Source organism: Erigeron canadensis, chromosome 1 (genome assembly GCF_010389155.1).
Source record: "Erigeron canadensis isolate Cc75 chromosome 1, C_canadensis_v1, whole genome shotgun sequence".
NCBI lineage: Eukaryota > Viridiplantae > Streptophyta > Magnoliopsida > Asterales > Asteraceae > Erigeron > Erigeron canadensis.
The window spans coordinates 56,045,084-56,056,144 of record NC_057761.1 but is presented as its reverse complement, the minus strand read 5'-3'; the positions used below and the strand labels follow the sequence as shown (position 1 = coordinate 56,056,144).

The window sequence follows — 11,061 nt, the reverse complement described above, 5'->3', positions numbered from 1 at the left end:
TGGGAGATGCAAAACATTCTTTGCCTCATTTTTCACCCTAATCAAGATGGAAGATGATCAATGAAAACAAACTTAAATACACTACTATTTTTCTCGGGGCCTTGCCCTACAAAAGATCAAGTCTTCACATATTTTTTGGGTTTGAAAAACGTCTCGGACTCTGGAATGGATACTAAAATGTGACAGGTATTATTTTCTTCGTTGTTACTTTGACCACATACATTATAATTAGCCATATTAGGAAAACAAATAATAAAGCCAGTTATAAGTTTGTACTTTAAACTTTGATGGTTCAAAGATAATATGGTAAAGGCCTAAACATAACTGAAATTGGAACGATTGACAGCACTGCCCGTCTCTATCTACTTACCATCTATCTCTTGAAGATTAATAAGCCAAAAATGTTGCAAAACAATCTGAGCACGTAATTCAGATAGAAAGTAATAATGCAGTGCACTATGCAATACTTCAAGTCTTCAAGATATGCCAACTAACTTCTTTTTTGGAAATGGCAAGGTATACGAACTAACTAAACAAGGGGGCAGAAGCTAAGGACTACAGTTGCATTCATTTTCTAGGTATTATTTACACAGTGAGCTCGTCTTCAAGATATTGGTACTCGAAGTCAAATTCAGTCTTGATTCTTTGGCACCTATAAAATAAATAAGAACGACTTTCAGCAAGATGACCACGAAACTCCATATTTATGAGCACCCAACAATATGTATGGAACATGGACTTGATAAGCTATAACCCTGTTTATGGAGTTTATCCAGAAGCAAGTACGAATAGCTAACTTTTAGATACCATAGAATCTCTAACAAGAGAATATATCTTTTTGAATTTTCGCTCTTATCGTAAAAGGGTGAAGCAATTTGAGTTGAAATAAACATTTATTTAGTTATAGTGAGTTAGTAATCAAGCCCGGTGAACTGGCAACCAATGGAACTAGTTGGGAAAATAAAATGGCATCCAAGTGTTGTATGGTATCTAGAGGTCGCTGTTTTGACCCCTATAACTCGTGAATAGATCAATAATGGGTTGTTCTATCTCAAACAGATCACAAACTGACAAACAGGGTTACAAGTTGAACAGCTTGAAAGCCTCCCAAGAAGGTATTTTTCTGATGTCAGACTACAGCCTTTTGAATTGTTTTCAACAATAACTTAGATTATTATTGGTGTATTGATGTTTTTGTAATCATCATTAGCATAAATAAGATTTAAAAAGGTTTATAAAGAACAAAAAACCCCATATAACGCCCAATAAATAATTGGGCCTTTTTAATGAATATAGGTTTGAAAGAAAATGCGGAGGGAAAAAAAATATAAATTTAAATAGTTTTGAAGGATAATAAAAGAGATGGGAGATGGAGAAGGATTTGTGTGTGAGAGAGAAAGAAGAATGAAAGTGTAAGACGGATTTCTGGTTTTAGGGAATCAACATATTTCATTCCTACTCCATCAAATCAAACATCATAAATTGGAATGAAACCCAAACCCAAATCTAAAAGCCACATAACAAACACCCACCCAATGGTAAAAGTACATAAAAAACAAAGTTTGAAGTAAGCATACCAGCCATTTTGTATCTCCTCATTCTCATCGTCCAAATGAAAATCAAAGTACACGTACGTTCCCTGTTCATAATCATCGGTAGCAATTTTCGGCTCCTCGTGCCGTTGAAACCACGTGTTGTACTTTTTATGGTATCTCCATGCTTGCTTCTTTAGTTCTCTTGCAGCTAAGTACTGTTGATACATGTTCTATATAAATACAGCCCACTTCAGAGCAACATTCAAGTGATTGTCAAAAAATATATAACTCAGCATAAATAGTAAGATATGAATAATAACCTGCTGATAGTAAAATGCAAAAAACAAAGTATCAAGCCCAATATCAGATCCAAGGCGTTCCCAAAATGCTGGGCTACTAACAATTGGAGCTGGCGCTTGAGGATAGCTTTGAGGGGTCAATGCAGGGTGCCTCTGAAATCCAGTAAAAACAGATTTAAAATAAAAACACAAGCAACTCACAACAAATGGAAGAGGACCGAGGAATGACAGATGAGCGGGTTGATAGCAGGTCTAAACGAATAATTCTCTGCTCCTGTGGTGTTGACTCAAAACACTTTTTCCAAACTATCCAACTTTGTATAAATAACTAGCAAGTCAATTATGATTATAAAAATCACTTTTCGAATTAGCAGATTAAAAGTAATTAGGGGTAAACAAATACACTTCAAGTGACTTTCTGGTTTCCACCCATTTCACATGTTTCCTTTTTAGCCAACTTTTTTTTATTTTACCTGGTAGAGATAAAACATGCCACAAAAGGACCAATTAATAAGCAATGCCACCTTTAACTCTTTAGCCAAAAACGGTAAATAATAAGAAAGAGCATAATATTTTCATACTGGAGTGTAACTCTTGATGCGGTCAGAATCTTTAGGTTGTGGAAGTTTGTAAAAGGAAGACTCGAGCAACTGCATAATAGATTTCTGATCATGAGAGGGTCCCAAGGTCAAAGCTGAAATGCTGACGGTGTCGCCAACTGCACCACAGTCAGAAACATTTCTTCGGCCAATGACCCCAATGTTAGAAGATTGATTTGACTGTAAAGGTTGACCAGGAGAGAGGCCGGTATCTCTGGTAACTTGAGAAGCCTTGGTCACGAAACCAGATACTCCAGACTGCAAAAACATAAATGTAACCGTTATCTTAGCATCCTTATTACCTAATTTGTAGGGGGCGAAATAATCAGTTTTTGGAGTTTGAATTAATAAATTCTACTTCTTATCATCTGATACGTTTTAGTCAATCAATTTCATAATTAAGAAAACGAAAACTGATTATTAAAGGATGAGACCATTTTAACTAATATCTTTTGACCAAATTTGAGATGCTTTTAATCCATCCAAGATGGCATCCGTCCTTTTTCACACAAGTATGAACCTACTTGGTCACTTTATGCATTATATTCTTACAACATCATATTATTCATAACATTTGAAGTTCTGATTTTTACTTCATATGAGATATGACAAAACTCCAAAAGCACATCCAAATAATATCTTCTATTCTAATTATTCAATATCACATAGATAGTTTCAAGGTGAATGTCCAAACACCCCCGATTATATGTACAGATCTGAGATTTAAAAAGCATTTTCTATATAGAAGCTTTTTTGGCTTCCAAAGTTATATTTGTGTGCTACAAGGCTACAGCTTCCCAGGAACAAGTAGATAACCATAGCAAAATAAATATAGAAGAGATATGGAAGTAGAAAAAACCTACAAACGGCACCATTGTTATCAAAGGTGTGATACAAAGCTCATAAACATACCTGGGCATCTTTGGTGTAAAACACCTTAGAATTGTCTTCATTGGCAGTATTCTTAGCAAGCACCAGACCTTTGGCAGAATCATCCAACAGATTCATATGTTGCTGACACTCATTGGCTTTCAAACTGCCAGCTTCTACTTAATGTACATATTGTTATTTACAAGAATGATTAAAAAAGAACTCAAGGCAAATGTCTGGGAATGAACATACCAGTGTTTTTTAAGCCACTTGCTATGAGCATGTGTTGACCAGACTGTGAATGGATTGGACTTGTTTTATGTGCTGATGTTGCAGCGATAACACCTGCTGCTGGTCCTCCAACCAGCCCACTTTGAGGAGATGAAACTGAAGTTTGAGAGCGGAACTGTAACTGTGAACAAAGTGATCCATAGAACTTTTACTCACCATAATAATAGAAGGCGTAATCTGGAATATTCATGTAAAATGATGGATCAAAGAAACACCTGTTGGAGAAGGGGGTTCTGTGGAGCTGAAAATTGCATATGAATTCCCCCAGAAAGAGGAGTCTTGCCAAGGAGGTTACCCTGACCCTGCTGCCGCACCAGTTCGAATCTCTCCAAAAATTTCACCTTGTGGTCTGGTGCAATTTCAGTTCTTCCATCTAACTGTCCCACAAAAACATACAGTAGAGCTTTAACTACATAAAAATAGATACTAAGATAGCTGAAAGCAGCATTATCGTTTTGTAATTTTTAGTTGATAAAAAACTGAAACTAGTTTGACAAGACTACATTTTCAAACATAAATATAGATACTAACTAAAATAATTAGCAGTCAATATATTTAACTTCTCTAATCTTGGTAAGAAGCAACAATTAGCAAAACAATAGTCAGGGATGGCAATCATAAACTACATGTGAACAAAATAGAGGAAAAAACATTGTAGCATACCCCTTCATGCTGACTTGGGAAGGGATTTCCAGACCTCCCTTGTATGCTAAGAACTCCAGAAGGTGAAAACACCATACTGGTCATGCCTCCCACCTCACCATTACCACCACCATCACCGCCACTAACAGCATCACCAGTCTTGGCATGGGGAGGTAATATCATTCTACTGCTTGGTGAAGAAACTATAGGCTGCATTATTCCGCTACCGGCAAGTCTCTCATCACATCCTAATGTAACTCTCGTGGCTTTGTCCGCAGTAACATCAAGTGATCTATTGCAACAAACCGCGCCACCAGAAGTTATCGGGACGCTGATTGAGGGTGGGTTGGTGGGGCCACCTCTACCAAGATTCTTTAATCCTGCTTCAGGAAGGGCTGGAGATGGTTTGCAGCAAGATAACTTGGAATCCTCTTCTTCCTTGGCAGCACTGCTTATTAGGGATGAAGGGACAGAAGAGGATGAATTGTCCAAGATGCCCTTAACAGAACTTGGACCGGAAAGGACAGAAGCAGAACCAACTGCAACAGGGGTTGTAAGGGTCATTGCTGTTGTTGGAGGAGCAGACGAAAGTGCATTGTTCTTAGGGGGTGGAGTCCGAGCCATCTCATTAGCTTGGTCCTGAACAGAACCTTTGTTTTTAATAGACAATGTGGCTGAGGCCTAAAAAGGGACATGAAGCCAAAAATAAATATTAGTAAATAAAATATGAAGACTAAGCAACAAGACAAAGCATGGGGAATAGCATAAATGACAATTTCTTAAGGATTGTCACAAGTATATATATATATATATAATAAAAACTACCAGACACCACAAAGGTCATAATAGTTGCAAAATGTAAATATGTGTGTGTGTGTATCAATTAAATTGAGAACTTAACCAAAAAGTTTTGTCAATTTAAGTTGTTCGCTTTACTTAAAATAAAAATGAAAGCAAAAACACATACGGTGCATAACAAAGATTATCTCTGTATGATTAATAGCAACCTGCCTGCAGGCCCAAGCATATCAATCTAGAACTGAATACCTTTTACATAACGTGTATGTGTCTAGTAGTTAAAAAGGTGATGACATGACAGCTCTAGACAAGTTAAATTGTCGAAAAATTAGTTTCTCAGAACCTACCGGCAACTGAGACGGAGATGTAGACATTGCAGCTTTTATGCTTAGACCACCACCAACACCAGCAGCACCAACACCCTACCAAAACATTAATCAATTTTATTATGAGTACCATGAGCGTTCAGATACTCTTTACTTCCTACTACGATCATTGGCATACTCTTCAAAGTATTGTAAGCATTGATATATATTCATTGGCAAAGACAAATGAAATCAGAAGTATGTGACCGTCGCAAAATCACATACATCAATGGAGTCTTACAAATCATATATAAACATATCATAGCAGATACATGGAGGCATGCGATAGAGGAGCTAATAGAATTGACAAAGCTACCGAACAGAAAAGGTAGAATATATACAGCAAATGAGGTTTTCAATTTACCTTAACAAGACTAGGTGGACCAATGGTAACTAGATCTTCCAGCGACTCTACCTTGTCCAAAGGTAAGGTGTTGTATAGCATGTCAACATCATCAAACTCATCAAAATCTTCCTGCGGAAGAAATGAAGACAGTCCTTAGTAATAAGTAACGAGGTAATAGTGAGACTTCAACTTTTTTAAAATCTTCAAAGAATAAGAAAATCTAAACCTGATTTCGTTCCACGTAGTCGTCCAAGAAATCCTTAACATCATTGACTTGCTCAGGACTTAATTCATCGTTATCGAGCAATCTCAATATCAACTCTAACTTCATTATATGAGCCTTGTGCCGATTGATTGATGACTCCAAATGAGTCTGTTAAACAAAGTGCTCAGCAAGCTAGAAAACTGTAACAGATAATCAATAGCGCTAGAATGTAACCTTTCATTCATTATCTTACCAGTCTGGGTGGCCTTGTCTTCCCTTTTTTAACGATTAGTCCTTCCATCTCAGCTTCAAAACTATCAATTTGTGATTCCAGCTCAGACACCTAATCGAAGAAATAGTATAACTAAATGCTATGTCCAACTAATGATAAAAAAAAAAAAAAAAAGTTCATATCAGCTATAGAATGATCACTCCCACCAAAACTACCAAATGTGCTTCATAGATACTAGTAAACACGCAATAAATTTGTGTACAAAAAATGTCACCTAAACTGAGAAAGAATTGGTTAAGCAACAAGAGCAACTAAAATGAGCAGATTAAAGAAAGGAAACACAACAATTATAGTTGGTTAAGGAGCGGATAGCAGCTGCCAACACAAACAACTTACACACTGGCTAACCTCAGTGCCCTACTAATATAATTAGTTAACTCAGAAAAGTTTAGTTATGCACAAAGAGAAAATTAACAAAGGGACAGACAACACTTCAAACTAAAATTAGGTCCTTACCGTATTGTTCACCCACTCTCTAGTCTCTGACTTGGCTTTCTCCTTTGGATCCTGCAATAGATAATCGACAACAAAGACTCGCTTAAAACAGACCTAATAATCTTACAGTTTGTTATTAGAGATCATTTTTTAGTATATGAGCTCCATGGACTAGGATTTCAATAGCCAGAGAAAAAAAGAAAGAAAAGAACAGGATATTGCCAAGAAAATGGGTAAATGAGCCAGTACAGTCTGAAACTTACACAGTTTGTACCTACAATTGATGTTCAACTCTTCATAGAAAGCCAAGCAAAAGTACTTTGGTTGTGCACAGATGCTCATTTTCATTATAAAGCAAAAATATATAGAAATATACACGCACCAATTTAGGCTGCTGTTCAAGGCCTTCCTTAGAGAAGGCTTTTGTCTTTGTTTCCTTTTCACATATCTTAAAGCGTTCCATTTCTTTTTCAATAAGCTTGCGAGAATCCACCAGAGCCTGCTCATAAGAGGCACTAACCTATGTCAGACAGAAAAATTATCGTCAATAAGAATGGACATATTTGAAGCATAAAAATAAATATCTTAAACTCTTTTTCAAGTAAAAAACCAATATACTACAATGAATTGGAAGACAATTTGATATACAAAACTAGTTTGCTAATATGATCTAAAGATGAGCTCCACACGGCTTATAACAAACTACTAAGAAAAACATCTTAGAGCTGAACAGATTTGGCTAATGCTGTAGACGCGACTATTATTTTCAAATAACTCTTCAGGGAAATTTAATTTATAGAACACCAATAAACAACAAACTCCCACTGCAAAACTTCCTCCATATCTAAAATCACATCCTTCGCACACAAGAAAAAGTTAGACACACTTGTTCAATATGAAATATATCCGTTCTTGTGATCAATTCCTTCCATACTTCGCTTATAAGACCAGTACAAGACAAGCATTCAACACGTTCTCCTATTTCATATCTAAAAGTCTAAAACCACACACACACATACACACACGCATATATAGAGATATGTTTTTTGTTATATTTACTCAATGCTTGCTTCTAGCTTTCAGCCATTACCAGCTTTCAACAAAGACAAATTCACAATTCTATAATAAAAAAGCCTAAAACATTTAAACATAAATAATCATTGTTAATAATTCTCATCGCACACACGTTAATCGATAAGCCATATCATCTTCAATAAATAGTACACAACTGCCTACCAAAACTCACTAACAAAAATTCATGAGAAACAACTAACTACAAAAATATGATAACAATAATAATAATAATAATAATAATAATAATAATAATAATAATAACAACAGTAGGCATAATCATATACGAACCTTCTTATCCTTGATTTCGGTGGACAGTTGCCATGTCTTAATCTGATCTCTATACCTCTGTAATTTCTTAATCTCCTTCTTCAATTCGGCCTCAAACTTCTCCTTCTGGTTCGCATTGTCAGTTTCGTGAACCTAATCATTACAACTTACACATCAATATAATATATATATGTATGTGTATGTATATGTGTCTATTTATACATGTATGTATCTATGTGTGTGCATATATATAAATGTATGTATATGTGTGTGTATAATAGTTAAACCTTGTTCCAGATATTATCGAAAATATCAACGCCTTCTTGAACTCTTTTGAGAACACGATCGATTTCTCCTTGAAGCTTTCTACTGGCTCCCATTGTTGTCGAGGAATGTAATGTAGTGATAAGTGAATATAAAAGTTGTGGTGTTTTTCGTCTCAAATTAGGGTTTGGATTGTACAGGTGTGTTTTTTCTGGAAGGGCTTTTGTTTTCCTTTTTTAGTGAAGACGACGAAAAGGGGGAAAGGAATTTGAAAGGGAAAAAAAAATGAGGACATCAAAGATTATTTATTATTATCATTGTTTATTTATTACTCCGTATTAACAATCCTGAAGATTTATACTCTTTGTTTATTTACTAAAACTACCATCGTACACACGCAATGCGTCGATTGTGACAGAGACGATGATCTAGCGGTGTTGGTGAAGTGTTGTAGGTTGATGTAGATGTGAGAATGAAATATTTTAGAAGATAAGGCTTAAAATGTTAATTATTAAAACGAGCATGGTACCCGCACAATGCGGCGCTAGTAGTGGAGAAGTCGGTCTACTTTATTAAGGATTTTGGGTAATTACGTAAAGAAAAAAAACATAAAAATCCAAGGGCAAATAAGGTATTTCAAATACAGAAATATTATTAGGGAGTAGAGATAAAGGTTTATAGTGTAAATTAATTCACTAAGGGCAAATTTGGTAATTTATTAAAACTTTTTCCATAATGGATATCTATTTAAGGTTAATTTAGTACTTTTACATCTAACATATTTCTAATACTTTCTAAAAATAGGGGGTGATTATTTGTTGTTGAAGTTTGTCGGTGGTAGTCAAGACGGGGACGATGACCTTTACGCTGTGAATATTAATGTAAAAGTAACTGATATGAAAGGGGTAATATAATTATTTAATAGTTAAAGATATATGTTGTAAATTAAATTTATTTAAGGTATTATATATATTTCAGTTAATATTATAAGTATTTCAAGTGGATATGTGTAAATAGTAAATAAGAGAAAGAAATATTTTGTGGTTATTAACTACTTAGGCGAAAAAAACTATAAGAAACAAATGTTTTATAATGTAATATAGATATAGATATAGATAACAAGGTTAGAATTATACAAGTAGGTGCTTATATTGTGGTCCAAACTGGAAAACCGCCCCAACATTATGCCGAAATTAAATGACACCTGTTATATCGCTTTGGTCCATGGTTCCATTTGTACATGTAATTCGGGTCTCGATTTGGTTCGATTATAACCTCATAAAACATTGCTTCAAGTAAAAACGAAAATTATACAATTTAACTTGCACATTTTGTATGTTATGACATGCTTAATAAAGTGATTCAAAGTTCGAGAATAAAAAAAATTAGAAGTTTCAGGGAAAAAAAAAAACCTTTCATTCTAAGGAAGCTATATAAGATTTATTATATCTCACATAAAATGTATTACCATATCAACTAGGATTAGAACTCATATCAACTAAGATTATAACTCATTGGTTGCTTGTTGTGACTCGTAAAAATCAAGGTTTAAATAACATCTTACCTTTTTCATTAGGCAATCCTCATTCACAATCCAACCCAATAATACTATTCATTAAAAACTATTTTCTCTCTTACATCTACCCAACTCAACCAAATTATTTTTATAATAATAATAATAGTTTTTTACATTTAATAGTTCCTTCATTTAAAACTAATGAAAATAGTTTTCTAATAATTTGAAAATTTATTTTTATTTAAAAAAAAGTTATCTATCATCATAAACTAAAATAAATTAATTAACTTAAAAAGTATATCCATCAAAAATATAATCAAGTAAATAATACATTATATTATCTATGAAAATTCTCAAGTAAATCTTACAATAATAATAAAAGAGGGTCTTAAAAAGATTTTTAAAAAAACTACAATCATTAGATAAAAAACTACTTTTAATAGTTACCTTTGGATGGTTTTGATGACATCAACTTCTATTTTTAGATTTACTAATTAATCATCATATATTATTACTATTACTAACTATTACTAATATTATTAAATAGCATATGACAAGAAAGATTATTAAAACCATCTAAGTACATTATATTTTTATCTTTATATATGAATGCAACAGTAACAAGTTGCATAAATATTAGACGTAACATAAAATCATAATGTAACTATAAATATTTATAAATATAAATTATTATAAAGTGACAATGTCAGTAATTAAAAGAAATTTTCAACATTAATTATTTTTTCAATATAAGCGTGATAAAAAAAAATAAAATTAAACATAACTTTTACATATCGTCTTATATATTGTAACCCAAATTTATCATTTCTTCCTATCTTTCTCTTATATTGTTTTACAATTGTATTTTTTAGATCATGAATAATACTAATTAAAGGTTATTTTATTGACACTTTATAAGTGAATAATTAAATTACTATTTGGAATTTTAGAGTTTATAAAACATTTTAACCTACAAATTCTCAAGTAATGACTTTTATGTTATGTATCAAATTTTGTCATTATTTTGACGCAAAGAAACAATATAACTATTGTTGATATATTGTATTTCAATGCTAGATGGTATTGAGAATGATAGTTGCTATTAAAAAAATATGAATTTTATTATATTGAGAATTTTTTTTTCAATAATCCTAAAAACTCTTAAAATATGTATTGGATCATATGTTTTTAAAATTCATTCATATGTGAAACGTTATAAAAATAAATTTTGTAAAAGTACTTTTTTTTTCAATACCTTCAAAA

General features: G+C 33.2%; 1 protein-coding gene across 1 annotated transcript; it reads right to left on the bottom strand.

The window, feature by feature from the left end:
- Nucleotides 1-325: 325 nt before the first annotated feature.
- LOC122586094 (CCR4-NOT transcription complex subunit 3-like) lies at nt 326-8,544 on the bottom strand. The gene is made up of 16 exons (XM_043758200.1): nt 8,306-8,544; nt 8,040-8,171; nt 7,060-7,197; nt 6,699-6,749; nt 6,204-6,293; nt 5,972-6,118; nt 5,764-5,874; nt 5,382-5,456; nt 4,258-4,917; nt 3,810-3,971; nt 3,556-3,715; nt 3,346-3,479; nt 2,416-2,691; nt 1,856-1,987; nt 1,578-1,765; nt 326-652 (listed from the first exon to the last, which is right to left on the bottom strand). The coding sequence occupies exons 1-16, from the start codon at nt 8,396-8,398 to the stop codon at nt 586-588; spliced, it is 2,616 nt and encodes an 871-aa protein (XP_043614135.1). The 5' UTR covers nt 8,399-8,544; the 3' UTR covers nt 326-585.
- Nucleotides 8,545-11,061: the final 2,517 nt, after the last annotated feature.

What these genes read in the sequence shown, in the direction of transcription:
- LOC122586094 (XM_043758200.1), bottom strand. Translation starts at nt 8,398, where the DNA reads ATGGGAGCCAGTAGAAAGCTTCAAGGAGAAATCGATCGTGTTCTCAAA. An exon ending in GCATCAAGAGTTACACTCCA is followed by an intron (nt 1,988 to 2,415) that starts GTATGAAAATAT and finishes ACTGGATTTCAG; the next exon opens with AGGCACCCTGCATTGACCCC. An exon ending in GAGGAGATACAAAATGGCTG is followed by an intron (nt 653 to 1,577) that starts GTATGCTTACTT and finishes TTTATTTTATAG; the next exon opens with GTGCCAAAGAATCAAGACTG.